Source organism: Epinephelus lanceolatus, chromosome 3, assembly GCF_041903045.1.
Source record: "Epinephelus lanceolatus isolate andai-2023 chromosome 3, ASM4190304v1, whole genome shotgun sequence".
Lineage (NCBI taxonomy): Eukaryota > Metazoa > Chordata > Actinopteri > Perciformes > Serranidae > Epinephelus > Epinephelus lanceolatus.
The window spans coordinates 18,255,847-18,271,499 of NC_135736.1; the positions used below are offsets into that span (position 1 = coordinate 18,255,847).

The following is a 15,653-nucleotide window of genomic DNA, read 5'->3' on the forward strand; positions in this document are numbered from 1 at the left end:
TCAAACATTCTGGCCCACCGCAACAACAAGCCACAAACACAGTCAGAGATATGACCCAAACCTTGCACCAGCTGATAGCTCAGAGGAAAAACAGCCCGTGGACGTTAGACACTTTGAACTGGACTAAACAGATTTTCATATGGTTCAAAACGGTGTTTCATCCAAACGGCGGCCTAATCTGTGCAGCAAAACTGACCTTGTTTGACTTCTTCTAAACAATCAAACATATCAGCCTCATGTTTTGAGCCACGGTCACATACCATCTCTGCTATATAAAGTATACACATCCTGTCATCCTTGTGCCAAAATAGTATTACTATGCAAGTTGTCGACATTTGTCTGTAGCCAGGATTTCAAATCCATTTGGTGTATTTGCAGATTAAAGGTTCTAATCTAATCTCACCGCCACGAGCCCCTGTCATTCAAATACAGAGCTCCAAAATAAATCTACAGAGTGCTGCTCCAAAATAATACATTTATGATTCAGAAATAATCATATAAAACCACTGATAGCCGGGGGAGTTAAGGTCATTATATACAGTATTTCCTCAACTAACAAAATGGCATTTAAATTGCTTGGTCTTCATTGCATAGTTTTAAATGACTTTAACTGGTTCAGGGATTTCTGAAGACAATCCTACAGGTAGTGAGAGTGGAATTTGGTATTACCTGCTACTAAGTTACAGGATATCCACTTGATATAAACCAAAACATGTCTCTCTTCCTTGTGCTCTAATCTCTTGATCTTGTAGCCCGATGTCCTGCTTCTGTTGGTACAGCGTTTCAACAAGACTAACTGGTCAGATAACATATTTTGGTGTTGTCTAGGCACGCAGTGACCCCATTCAACCCTGATGACCAAGTGCTATGGTGCACATGTTCAGGCACAGTCAGCTTTTGACCTTTGCCCTATAGGTGTGACTATATTTAAAGGCAATTATCTCCTATTTTAGCTTTTGTTGCACTGTTCAGCTGCTTATCACAAGTTCTGTGCTGAGTGTTTTATCACAAACTCAGTGGACTTTAAAGATAAACCTGTATCTTTGAAATTGCAGGTTTATCTTTTTAAGTTATAGCCATTGATGAAAAGGATCTGTGTTTGAGACCGGTGATTCTCCCTTTGTGATTTCCTTGGATTTCTAAATATTTGACATGTGTAGTTTATGTAAAGAACTCATGAGGACACCCACTTACCCTTCAGTTTCTCCACCACGCTCTGCCCAGCTCTCTCCGCCACCCGCCCATCCTCCCTCTGGTAATGGTCATCCAGGAATCGGGCAGTAGCTTCTGACAGGTGGACTTTGCCCGCCACGCCAAGCTGCTCCATCAAGTTGGCCAGATTTACATCATTTGACCACACATCAAACTTGAAGCGCTTCATTCCCAGGATTCCACATAGGACGGTGCCCGTGTGGACACCGACACGCATGCTGACAGTCTCGCATGTCTCCTGGCAGAACTGCTCAATGGCCTGGATCATACCCAAGCCCATCTCTACACAACAGTAGGCGTGGTCTGGCCTTGGCTCAGGGCAGCCAGCTACACAGTAGTAGCAATCTCCCAGAGTGCTGATCTTCTCACAACAGGTCAGTTCACAGAGCCGGTCGAAACGTCCAAACAGATCATTAAGAAGTCCCACCAAGGCTGGTGCTGACTTATTGGCAGACATTCTAGTGAAACCCACAATGTCCGCAAAGAGGATGCTGACAGGCTCCATGCGCTTCATATTGAAAGGCCGGAAGATTATCTGTCCACGTGGGATGGAGGTCTTCTTGCGTTTGTGATTGTTGTAAGCGTAATTCTTGGCGCTTGTGGCACTTTGGACTTGTGAAGCTCCACCGCCTCCTCCACCACCCACTGAGATGGCTGAGGCAGAGCAGGCACCAGAGGAGTAACGCTTGCCAGAGTTCTCACCACCGCCCTCGTCATCACCTTGCTTCATCAACTCATCTGCAACTCGCCGCGGCATGACCGAGTGGATCATGCGCTCCTTCAAGGCCTTCTCCACCTCCAAGTCTTTGCCATGCATGATGGCCTGGCCCACTTTGAGGAAAGTGCTGCGGGATCGCACCTCCGACATGATGAACAGGTGGATGCCGATGACATGGGCACACAGGTGGAGCAGAGCTTTGGCCGGGCCCAGCCAGCGGAGAGTGTCTCCTTCCCAATCAGCACCTGAACCCGCTAACCCCGTCCCCCATCCAGTAGTGTCATAACTCCTTTGAAGCAGCGGTAGCCATTCTAATGCCTCAAATAATATAGAGTACAGGAGCCCCAGCAACACAGAGGCATACAGACGGACATGGAGGACACTGTATAGCAACAACAGAACCTCCATGCACAGGGAAAAGGTGCCCACGGGGGAGATGCAAGGGGTTGGAGGTGCTACTTTGTCTGGTGAGCGATATGAGACATTCCCGTCGCCAGCCCACTCCAGCTCAGTGTAGCCAGCAGTCTGTATCTGTGGAGCTAAAGTGATGGCGAAGGTCACCGCAATCAGGAGCAAGGAGGTTTGGTTGTACAGCCATGTGTAGGGCTGGGTGAGGGTGAAAAAAAAGAGGAGCACTAGGGCGACTAAAAAGGAGGCCGTAGGGGCTAGGAAGGTCACGGGGTTGCAGCGATCACTATTGACTCCAAAGTACACCCCCCAGAGTACAGCTGCCACTGCCAGGTAGAACAGGACATAACGGAAGCGCCGCTGGGTCTGAGGAAAGCACCTCTCTTGGCACGCATCTTCAAGGATGGGGGAGTCAAATTTGGGGTCCCAGCACTGAGCAGCAGAGCGTTCAAACAGTGGTGGTGCCTTCCTCTGCACCCTGGAAGTGGAGGTCCCAGCCGGTCTGGAGTCTGCTGAGCTGCAGGTGGAGGAGATACTGTATTTGTGGAGGTTAGGGTTCATTTTACCCACAGCCCCATAGCCTCCAGCTCCTCCTCCTCCTCCTGCTCCACTGCTGGCAGCCTTCAGAGGCTCATGTTGATGCACGTGTGGCGCGCTGTTGGTAATCCGCACGGTCACGGCGCCATCCCCGCTGGAGTCGCAGCTCACTTCCGTGCCGTGCATGAGAAGCTGCCGGTGATGTTGCAGAGTGGCCATATTGACCGGTGTGACGAGAGAAAACGAGGGCGCGCGGGGAGAGGTGTTAAATATTAATATCTTGTGATGGCGCTCAGACAATTAGACGCGGTGCGTGGGCGCCGTGTGTGCACATGTGGCACGGAGAGGAAGGAGGAGGAGGCGGTGGGAGAGTGACAGGCGGGGTGACAGAGAAAGAGAGCAAAAGGTGTTTGTTGGAATAATCACAGTGCATGAATGGTGAGCACGGCACAGACGTCTTTGCTACGCACACAGCAGCCTGCACACTCACTCACACAAGACGCGCCGTTCCAGTTTCTTGAGCAGTTCATTATCCGACCCCGGGTTTGCGTCAGTACTCACATTACATGTATCCTTCTCCAAAGAGGCTCTGGGTTTGAGCCCGGCTTTCTCTCCAGCTGCGGTAAAAACACTGTCATCACTCTTTCTGCCTCCTGAATTGAACATCCTTCTCGGAAAGGACTGGTTAGTGATGCAACGGGTTTTTTTATGCCTTCATCAAGTCGCTCCTGACGTTACATGACTGGAAATTACCTCCTCTGGATGTGCGCAATATTTCGATACTGCTGACATTACAAAGTCAGACAGCGTTAGGGAAAATGCCCAGATTTTTTCTGCATCCCGAAATAACGTTTTTTGCTTTTGCGTGGAAAAAAAATAGCCTTCAGGTCCAGGGCTTCATTGCAGGAGCAGATACAGATAGAGGCTGTCAACAGTTGGCGTTGTGCACAGCAAGTGGCCACAAAAGTTACACTGTGCCTCTTATCTCCGCAACATGCGCGTCAAATGGTCCATTTACACCTCCTGTCCCTTCTGAAAAACACCCCCTTAAATCTTATCTGTATACACAGCAGGAGGTGCCAAAATAAAAATGTGTGGATAGTTTGGATTTTCCACCATAAAGCAACAAAAATATCCAAAAAATATCAATCAGTCCTCACTTAAGACTAATCTTATTTCACATTGAGTAGATTATGTGCTGTGAAAGTTTTACTTACAAATGACTGCCCTATTAAAATGTGGCCAAACTCCTAATTCCGCTAATTAAAAATAAAGTGGGTGATCTGTAATTAAGGCGGCTTTACCTTCCACTACATCCCTTCTCATGCATGGCTCAGTGTGCTAAGGATTTGCATGTCTTATTCCCATATATACTCCTTCCATCTACACTCCAGCGGGCCCATGAAAATAGTCCAGACTGAGTTATTTGGGAGCTCTGTCCCGTCCAAGATCCAGATCATGAGAGGCCTGACAGGCAGGCCTATTCCCACGGATCCAGCCCCGTCCTTTCCTGAACTCCCTCTCCGGATCTCCACCGTTTATTCCCCCTCTGCCTTCCAAAGAGGGGGTCGGGGAGGGGTATGCGCTATTCAAAGACGCGTAATCCGAAAAGAGAAGCGCAGAAAATACCATCCGCTGGCCCAAATTAGTGTAGGTTTGCCTCTGCTGGGAGTGTCTGCAACTTGTTGCGCGCAGTTGGCAAAATATACAGCTATGAGGAACAGCCTCGGTCGGAACAGGCTGGTCTATAAATAGTGATGATCAAAACTCTTGCAATAACAACACCAACGCGTGTAACATTTGAATGCTTTTCCCTCAACTCAATCCCTTAAATAACAGAAGCGCTTGTAGTCTAGGCTACTTAAAAATCACGTCGTAAAACGCGTGCAAAACGTCAGCGATAGGCCCCCTCTCGTTTCCAAAAGCTCCCAAACTTTTTTTTCCCAGGCCGTATTTCCTGCGTTTGGAGAGGAGACCCAGTTAGGAGTCTCTGGTTATTTGGAGCTGAGGCTGGATTTCCTCCCCTCAAGAGCAAAGAAGTAGAAAATCCCCAGAGCAGTGAAGGAAACCCCTTGGATATCTCCTCGGTGGGATTCTCAACAAAAAAACAGTCCCACCAAACTGCACTATCTCCTTATCTGAACCAATTCCTCAGGTCTCTGGATTGCACTAGTTTTCGCTGGCATGCATGTGTCCAACAAACACAACACTGTGCGCTCTGGCTGTGGTGCGTCCTCTTCCGTCCGCCGCTGGTTGCCTCCCTTTTCTCCCCCCTGATATAGCTCTCTGCTGGAGTTTGAGGGGGGCTGAATACAAACAGAGCCACAGCGGGAGTTTTTGCGGCAGCTTTTCCGTCTTATCCTGGCGAAGGTAATATCTCCACTCCTCTAGTTTCCACCATCTTCGCTGTGACTGGGTCGGAAATCCTCCCCCAGCTGTTGTGGCGGTGCGGGTTGGTGGGACCAGCCTGTCAAGCGAACCATAGTTTTGAAAAACACCATTTCCGGTCTTGCTTCTCAACACGGCCAGTGAGATAATTAAACATGCTGCTGGGGTTGTACAGAAAGGTGGTCCTGGAAGAGATACAGGACAGCTTAGAGAGGACATAAATGGCTTGTTGTTAGTTAAAGAAGCAGCATTAAAAGCACGAGACAATATAACAAAAAAGTAAAAAGTAAAACATTTACAAAAACATTAGAAATAATAAAATATAGCCTATGTTATCCTACGCATAACAGCCATACCTTTACATAGTAACATTACCCTGCCCCTGGAAGTAAACTGAACTTTTTAATTTAACAAACTGGTAGCTGCCAAAGTGAGACAAACAATTTAACGCTTTTAATGTGAAGGCAGACTTTGACTTCCGGTATCTCCCTGGCTGTCTCTGTCTGACTTGATGGTTGCTGGTGGGTGGATGTCCAAAGTGAAGCTCTGCTGCGTTCAAGTCACATGTGAACAACAACGTTAGTAACTAAAGCAAAACTAAAACTAAATGTGAAACAGAAAAGCAATTTAGTGAACTAAAATAAAAGTAAACCAGAAATAATATTGTGTACTTATAAACTAAATTAACTAAATAAAAATAAAATAAAATAAAATAAAATAAAATACACAGGAAATGTTTTTAGTTTCAGTCTTTGTCACTTTGGTCAAATTTGTCAACACTACAGGCATGAGGAGGCATTGGTGCACATTGTTTATTGAGACGGGGATATCTACATGCTATGACTGCCTTCGCAAAATGTTTGTATTGTAATAACTATTCTAAACTTATTAAAAACTGCTCCTGATAAACACTCCCCTGTTATACAAAAACTAATTCTGAAACTAATGTAAGATAAACAAAAACTAGACATTTTAAACAGTAAAAACTGAACTGAAATGAGCAAACACACTCTTAAAACTAACTGAAACTATACTGAACTGAAAACAAAAATTAAAAAAAAAACAAAATAAACAAATGAAAAGGTGGTTGCTGGTATTTAACACATCTGGGAAAACTGCATTCTCCTACTGTGCACCTTGGACATGGAACAATCTTCAAAAAGATCTAAAGTATATCCATCAATGAATTTAAGGGCATCATAAAGAATGTGGTGATAAAGACATGTGCTTGTTTTTCTTGAGAGGCCACTGTGTTTGAATAGTTGTTGTTTTGTTGTGGATTTTTGTATATTGTATTTGTTGTATTTCAAATGTGTTCTGATTGGCTGCTACCTCAGCCAGGTCTCTCTTGTCAAAAAGATTTTCAACCTCAATGGGACTTCCTGGTTGAATAAAGGTTAAATAAATGAAAATAACTATCAACACACTCTCCACCTTTTAAACCATCACCACTGATGCTGTCTGTCTAATTTTTGCATTGCTGTAAATAATTCCCCCCCTTCACACTTAGCTGGCACCACCGAGTCAACCAATGGTACTTACAAACAGTATTAATTATACTGCTAACCACAGGTTAGAAATACAGGTGTCTTGCCTTGTCATGTGTCAGCATGACACATTTACAGTGATGTACTGGAGGGAGTGTGTGTTAATTAGCTAAAGTTTAGTGCATTGACTAACATATACCAGATCTATAAGCAGTGTGGACCTGTTGGACCAATCTTTCACCCTCACAGATCATGCATTTACAAACAGGCACAGAGCACAGACTCTTCCTGCTGCGTAAACTGAGGAATTTGTAGGTCATTTTAAAGGTATACGATGCAGGATTTTCCTGAAAAACAATGTATAGCTTCATGCAAAGTAATCCCTCTCAATCATGACTTATGACCCACTGGAAGTATTTACCTGTAGAGACTATACCCTCTGCCTGTATTTTCCTATTTTCTCCTGATTTTGCTGTGCAGGATGTTCCTGGGCACAGTGAGCAGGTGGGATGAGGGCTTTTTAAAAAGGTAGCGACCGGCTACCAAACCATGAGCAGCACGCCTCCAAGAGGGAGCTATGAAAATCACAGACACAGCACAGAAAACCCCCCACAAATATAGCAAACAGCAACTGAGACTTTCTGCATAGTACACCTTTAAACATGGATGGATTACTGAATGGGCCCTACTAGGCACACACCCAGGGGTCCAATGTGTAAGCCCAGGTGACACAAAATTGGGCTTAACAACTTTGATGTGTGTGTCTTTGCTTCTATATAGGAGAGATGAGGGGGCTTTGCATATCTGTGCCCAGGGGCCCATTGTCTAATAATCCACCCCTGCCTTTACACACAATGTAACCAATCCCTAACTGAAAGTATATTCAGTTATACCATTGTGTCCTGGTTTAAGCACCTAAGTGTCAAAAGCAAGACAAAGCTTCCCAAAGTAGTTACACTGGGCCGTACAATTACAGCCTGCAAACAAACCCCACTGTCCCATTACCATGGCAAAGCAGTCCAACATTTAGGTGGTGAAATCATACACAACTGCATCCATCCCTTAAATCACCTCTCTCAGCTACTGCCCTCAGGGTAAAGGTACAGAGTCCCTGATGCAAAGGAAAACATCTGTAGGAAATAATTTCTCCCTGTTGCCATAAAATATCTTAATGAGTAAGGACAGACACTTTTTAAAGCCAGCTTGGCATCTCAGCAAACAGCACTTTATATTTATTTATTCAACTTTGATTCAGTCCTCATCGCTGTGCTCCTTTTAATGTAGCGTCTATTATATGTTGTGTTTTTATGTAAATGTGTTTTAATGTTTCCTGCTCTTTAATGTGGTATGATGTGTGTGATTGTACACATGCAAACCAAAAAGAAATTTCTGCCTTTTGCATGAAGACAAGTAGAAACAAAGTATTTCTATTCTATTCTCTGACTGTCTATAATGAATATAGGTCTGGCCTAAAGTAATGAAGTAAGACATATCACATCATCATATTATTAATGAATGAAACACAATTCCAGAATTGGACCTGATTTACTGCAAAAAAAAAAGCTTACTGTTAATGTTCGCCATTTTCAAAATATTACATTAACAGTGTCTGACAGCAAAGTAATCCATCACACAACTTCTTTCACTTTTCCATTATCACAGCTTTCAAAACTAGCAAATGGTAGGACAAACGTAGTTTACCTTTCTATGCCTTATCGAGGGAGGCAAATGATGTTGTTACCTACACCTGTCTTGTACTGAAGTATCAACAAAAAAAGGTATGCAGCTAAGATGAATTTTGTGTTTACGTGGATCATTTGATCTGAATTCTTTCCCAACTCCATTTTGTGTTTGTGTGTGAGTGCTGAAACTCAGTGAGTGATCCATATCTCTGGAATGTAGTTCAGTCTGATATGTAGGGAAAATATAACATTTTATACATCACATTTTATTTGTATATCTGATATCTATACACAGACAGGGGGTGCATTCGTATTTGTAGCACTTGTCATATTTTCCTGGGGAGAGTTTCTCGCTGTCTCTCATTGGGAAATAATTTTTGATCAGACAGACAATTCCACAGTGCAAATCAACCGCAGTATGTGCAGTGTAAAATGAAGAAGTACAAAAGGAACTTGTCAGTTTGGCAAACGGTTAATCTCCAAGGTCAAGTATACTGAAGAAGGAAATACCACGAGGAAGAAAGGAGTATGGTTCACTGTGCAGTGACCTATTACACAATAAGAGTTATCCCGGGCAAATCATGCAGAGGAAACACAAAAGTATTGTTATTTATGTCGAAGGAACGTTGGCTATCAAATGTTCAAGGTGGTGTTTGCTTCATCAGAATGAATGGACATTATACACTGAATAAAAAGAAGATAAACAAGGTAACACGGAGTTAAATTATATTGCTGATTCAGTGTGTGTGAGTGTGTATGTGTGTGTTTGCTGTGTGTGGCCATGCCAAAAGATCCTCACTACCTCAAGCACATAAGGCCTGTAATGAAAAGTATAGCATCATATAGTCAAAGACTCCTTACATCTGCCTGCTGTTAGCAGAGACTGAGCTGCTCAGAGGGATCAGACAGCCGCAGTGGTTCCTTATCTGCAAACAGACCAAACCACAAGTGGTCATTTCACAATTTCAAATTTTAATAACATGTATTTATTTATTTATTTTGTACATGTTCTGCAGAAATTCCTTCTAAAACTTGGAAATAGGACTACATCTCTAACATGAGGGCATAGGAATTGTTGTACCTTGAATATGACATCTGAAGTGTTCAGCTCAAAGTGAGGGCAAAGGTTAGATACTTCATTTCTCCAGGGTGCCTGAAAGGAGGCTCTGACTGATTGTTGACCCTCAGATTCAGGAGGAGCAATGCGGATTCCATCCTGGCCGTGGAAGAGTGGACCAGCTCTTTACCCTTAGCGAGGCTGCTGGAGGGGTTGTGGGAGTTTGCCCATCCAGTCTACATGTGCTTTGAGGACTTGGAGAGGCTTACAACCGCGTCTCTTGAGGGGTCTTGTGGAGGGTACTGTGGGACTACGGAGTACCAGGCTCGCTGCTACAAACCATCTGGTCTCTATATGACCAAAGTGAGAACTGTGTTCGCGTACTCCCCATAAAGTCAAACCCGGTCTTGGTGGGTGTTGGCCTCCTCCAGGGTTCCCCCTTGTCACCGATTCTGTTTATGATATTCATGACCAGGATCTCAAAGCACAGCAGAGAGGAGGAAGGGGTCCAGACCTCAGAACTGCATCTCTGCTTCATCACACCATGACCTCATGCACTGGGTTGGTTTGCAGCCAAGTGTGAAACAGTCAGGATGAGAGTCAGCACCTCCAAATCTGAGGCCATGGTTCTCTGCTGGAAAATGGTGGATTTGGGGGGAGTTACTGCCTCAAGCATTCAAGAATTCAAGTATCTTGGGGTCCCCAAGGAGGAGCTGGAAAGCGTTGCTGGGGAGAGGAACGTCTGGGATGCTTTGCTTGGCCTGCTGCCCCTGCGACCCAGCCCCTGATAAGCGGATGAAAGTGGATGGAAGGTGAACATGAACATTGTGCAATAATAAAAGCAATAGGTGGATTGACATACCTGAACGATCATTGTGAGCTCAGCTGCTGAAGGAAAGGACACTTCAGATACAACATGAGATGCTACCACTTTCTAATACGTCACCCTTTCAAAAGTGTTTATACGTTCTGACTAATGGCTGTATTGATTGGTTTAATCTCACTGACCCCATAAACTGCAAATGCCTCAGTGAGTGTTTACGTGGCATTAGGGCGGCGTGTGCAAGTGTGCGTGCTTATGTTGGAGAGCTTACAAGAGGCCTGTTTGAAGAGTCGATAAAGCTGCACTGATAAGTCTGTGTTAACATTGGGCCTTTAAGCTGGGAGCGCTGCCTGTCGGCTCAGCAAACACATTATTGACAGAATATGAGCTCTATATTTACATGTATGGCATTGATTAGGTATGTACAGGTGGGTTCGTGCCCTGTATCATGTGAGTCATCCTGTTGTGGTTGATGTGATATTATATTGCCCGCTGTGGGGAAATGCACTCCTTGCCATAGAGATCAGGGTCAGTTGTGGGACAGCTGCAGATTTTCTTCCGTCTTTAAGAGAAGCACCAGGGAGGAGACAAGCTGCCAAAGAATATGGTGACAAATAGACTCAACTCTGCTCATAATAAATGGTGGGGTTTCCTCTCATATGTGCTCCACATCTAAAAGCCCATGTGAAGTATTACCAGCAGTTTTTTTGTGTACTTAAGTTATGGCAAAGTCAGTCATTCCACCACTTTGGTCAAGACTAAAATCTCTCAACAGCTATGTGATCGATTAACCATACATTTTGTACAGACTTTGATGGTGCTCAGAGGATGAATCCTGTAAGCTTTTTTAATTCAGAATGAGGTGTGTGAGATATTTCTCCACCTGACTGGGAACATCACTGCCTAGTACAGAAACGGCACCGGACAAGACCACAAGGCCCTGCAAAGAGTGGTGCCTGCAGTGGCTGGGTCATGTGATAAGAATGACATCATGTCAGCTACCCCGCAGAGTGCTATATGGCCAGTAACATCAAGGTCAACGCTTAGCAGGGGGGCCAAAGAGGCACTATAAGGACCAGATGAAAACCATCTTGAAGAGGTGCAAGATCAGACCCAAGGACCTGGAGGATGTTGCTTCTGACCGTACCATCTGGCAAAGGCTGTGTAAGGATGGAGTTCATATGCTGGAGATGAGAAGGACAAGAAGGACACAGCAGAGGAGAGCCAGAAGAAATGCAGCCATGAATGCAGCCATGATCACTACCTCCACATGCCACACCTGCAGTGGGGCTTGTGGGTCCAGGATTGGGCTGTTGAGCCATCAAAGAACTCACTGTCAAAGAAGTGGGCGTCATCATTGGATTATGGACAACTGAAGAGAGAAGACCCTGCCTTAAGGATATTTACACCAAGTGCTGCAATAATAAGGCCAGGAGAATCATTTAAGTTCCCAACCACACAGATAACAGCCTTTTCTCCCTGCTGGGGTTGGTAAGAAGGTGCCAGATACACTTGGCTAGCACCGAGTGGTCCAAGAAGACCTTCTACCCTCAGGCCACATGGATCCTCAGTGATGACAATGTCCATGACTGCACTATCTCTCCTCATCCCCAAATAGCCTATATAATTCTTATATCCAACCAGACACTTTTATGTCAGCTGGGGAACTCTGGAGGGTAGACATAGGAAGGTCATTAAAAAAATACCTCAATCAGTTGTCTTTATATATACATATATACATTATACATGCTCTTCTACAAATTCAGAAACACATCTGAAACCACAAAATATCTCCAACATGCTCATCTATAGTGATCCAAGTGTGCTGCAGCCCCGACATAAAAAGTTGTTTTGAAAAACGTCATATGAACTCTGTTTTTAGCCTCACTGTAGCCTGTAGCTCTGACTGCTTCTCTGTGCTCCGCACTCACGTGTGAGCACCTGCGCGAGACAAGCGAAAGCATGAGCTTTGCTCACCCATGTTTACATCACGTGACACGTGCACCTCAGGGGTAGACAACAGTAACTACAGTAGCTAAAAGATAATTTGCACTATGGTCTTTTAGCAAAGGACAGCGCAACATGTCTGAAGACTTTGAAACTGAGGAGGAACAGCATTTATTTGTTGAGCCGTATTTGTTTGAGCCTGAGTATACGCACAGAACTCAGGCTACTGGACGAAGCAGCCGCCGCAGCTCATGAGCCTAACCCTCAGCCAGCCGCAGAATACCGGAGTCGAGCACTGGAAACCTGGTGGTGTAGTTGTTTCAAATGCAAAGCAATGCCAACGGATGAGGAAAGTCTTTGCTGCTCAAACTGGGAATTGGTGATGCCTGCACTTGAGAATCTGGACATCAGTACTGACGAGACTGCTGCTCTTCAGAGACGTGCATCACCGATCACCCTGAGTTTCCAGCACTACTGACCCGTGGTGTTCTGGAGACATTTTTTTACTTCCCCAAGATCAACTGGAAGAAAAGGCAGAGGCCCGCAGGACCAGACTGCAGGCTTTCAGAGGAGTAAGTCATTCATTTCTACCATAGTTCAGGCGGACAATGGCGTTGGTCTCGGATATGTGGTTACTGTTGTCTCTTCCTGCGGTGCACATGTCACGTGATGTAAACACGGGTAATCAAAGCTTGTGCTTTCGCTGGTCTCGCGCAAGCGCGCACACGTAAGCGCGGAGCACAGAGAAGCAGTCAGAGCTACAGACTACAGTGAGGCTAAAAACAGAGTTCAGAGACACTTGGATCACTACGGATGAGCATGTTGGAGATATTTTGTGGTTTCAATTTTGTGTTGTTGGACGTTAGTCTGGGGCGCCGTCTACCATTAGGTGTGCTAGCTGCTCCCCCTGCCGATCTCCGCAAGGGATGTGAGGACTCTAAAACTTCATCAGAGCCTCCCTCGGCATGAGGGTGAGTAGATAATGGCTGAATTTTCATTTTTGGGTGCACTATCCCTTTAATGTCTTTCCAATATTTATCCAATTTGGAACAATCCCAAAAAATATGGGTGTGGTCACCAACTTCTCCACATTGTCTCCAGCATGATTCAGAGGTGTTGCTCCATTCAGACTCCCTCCAGGCAGGGCTACTTGTTAGCTTGTGACCCTCCTGGCATGTCTTTCCCCATACTTCTGTGATTATAATATTCATTTCTGTTTCGCATAGCTGAGTCCCAGTTTGTTTAGGTTTCTGTTCTCGATTGATGAAAAAGCGAGTGAAGTTTTTCAGGAGTAACATTGTACCTGTTAGCATGTTTGCATGTTGACTTTAGCATTTAGCTCAAAGCACTGCTGGACTTAAGTACAACCTCACACAGGCAGCTAGCATGCTATAGACTCGTCTTGTTGTACATTACCTCCTAGAGCCTCTGGTGGCATTGAAACCCATACACTTGGAAGTGGTGCGGCTTATTTTATTTTACTTAATTCAAACAAATGATGGTAAAAAAAAAATCAATCAATCAACCCATTAGCTGAATGAACTGTCAGTAAAGAAATTACAGATTGTCCTTTACAGATGACCAGTGTACCGTGACATCCAAGTGTCCCTTCAAATGTCACACATTAAACTAAACTTTTAACCAAAAAGGTAAAATGGACAGTGATCCATCTATCTATTATCTAAACCCAGTAACTGAAAGTGAATGAATTGAAAGAGACAGGATATAGGAATATTTATGTCACTGTAAGAATGTGTTCATGTGACATAGACAGTTGAAAGAAAGCCTTCAAGAGAAAAGGTTTTTTAGGAGATTTTCTTGAATGTACTTGTTCCAGAATTTATTTATAACACACATATGGATACTTTTGTTTAAGCAAAGTTGCTTTGAATTACTGTTTAATGAACTGAAGAGGGCACCAGAATGACTAAAGTGCAGTTAAAGAAAGTTATGGAACGACGCATATATACAGATGCAAAGGAAAAGATGCCGTCACCACTGGGAGTGACGAGACAATAACGTTATCTGTCATGGTGGTGTGCCACATTGTTATTCTAATGCTGTGTTACTGTATACATTTAGAGCAAATTGCTGCATTCACATACAGGTTCAGACGGTTTATATACATTTATAATGTCATTTGTTTCTACTCTCTAAAGCAGTTACACTCAACTTGAAGACCACTGGCCAAATGTGGCCTGTGATAGCGTCCTGGGTGGCCCTTCGTCCATTTTCAATTCACAATGAAATAAAATGCTTCACTGGAAATTGGTTTTCTTTGTTTTTTTTTTTATTTCCTTTCATCATTCATTTCATTATTTTCTATTTGTTTCACCTGTCATATCATTATCTGGGTCATGTGATGGCCTCCTACTGGTTTCTGCTGCTATATAAGTGGGGGCCACACCATTGTTGTATGTTTTTAAAGCCCTGACGAGCAGTGGTTGTAGTGGTTTAACCACTACAATAAAGGCTTTTTGATATTTCCTTCCTTGTTTTCTATATTTTTGGAATGCCTGAATTGCCTTCCTCTGTATCCCATTGTTTCCCATTCTCCATGAGTGCCCAACAAAAGGTTTTAATCTACATTTGATTATACAGAGCAACTGGTCGTCTCTCTCTTTTTGTGTGTGTGTGTGTGTTCTTCGTTCTTTGAATGTAAGTAAGATGCCAGCCTGCACAAAATGAACAACCACATTAAAAACCTCATCAAAATAGAGCTTGGAGGATCCCCCAGACCCCCACAGAGGTCCAACGTCGGTCCCAAGTGTCCTCAGAAACGCCCCTGACTGTTCACCTGACCTGTGCTGTGATGCTGTGGCTGTATTTTCCTCTTGGCAGTGATGAGTGAGGACAGCAACTGCCAAAATGTAAAAAAAAAAACAAAAAAAAAAACAAAAAAAACAACAACAACAGGCAAGCCATTTATTATGGATACTGCTAAACATTATTAATGTTTGTGTAATTCCTGTACATCTAAATTATTTGGTACTTTAAAGCAGACCAGATGACTCACAGCAGAATTGGCTCTGCCACATCGCTGGGTACCTGATGGATTTGGCATCAGTCCACGGTGTTTATGACAGCAATACCAAAGTAACATCAGACAGACCACTGCTGCCAAATACTCATGTACACATACACTTTTACTGGCCAACAAAAAGCATATGCTGCTTTGAATGAATTCATGCCTAATTTAATAACACAAAAGAGTATAACAAGGTTTAATAATGTAAAACTATCGGCAAAGTGTAGTTTAAAATATTCATTTGCTGTGTACATGGATTTACACTGAAGGGGTTTAAAGGAAAACTTCACCCTCAAAATAACAATTTGTATATGAGTCAGTCGTGTTGTGTTACCGTGAATTATTGAAGAAAATTTAGTTTTTCTC

At 44.0% G+C, this 15,653-nt stretch overlaps 1 protein-coding gene across 4 annotated transcripts in view; it reads right to left on the reverse strand.

Moving 5' to 3' along the window:
* adcy9a (adenylate cyclase 9a) overlaps window positions 1–5,089 on the reverse strand; it is a 46,866-nt gene extending 41,777 nt beyond the window's left edge. For all 4 annotated transcript variants that reach the window (XM_033623746.2, XM_033623744.2, XM_033623745.2 and 1 more), the window contains exon 1: window positions 1,195–5,089. In XM_033623746.2, coding sequence (XP_033479637.1) covers window positions 1,195–3,094 — 1,900 coding nt within the window. In that variant the 5' untranslated portion in view covers window positions 3,095–5,089. The remainder of the gene's footprint in view (window positions 1–1,194) is intronic.
* Window positions 5,090–15,653: the final 10,564 nt, after the last annotated feature.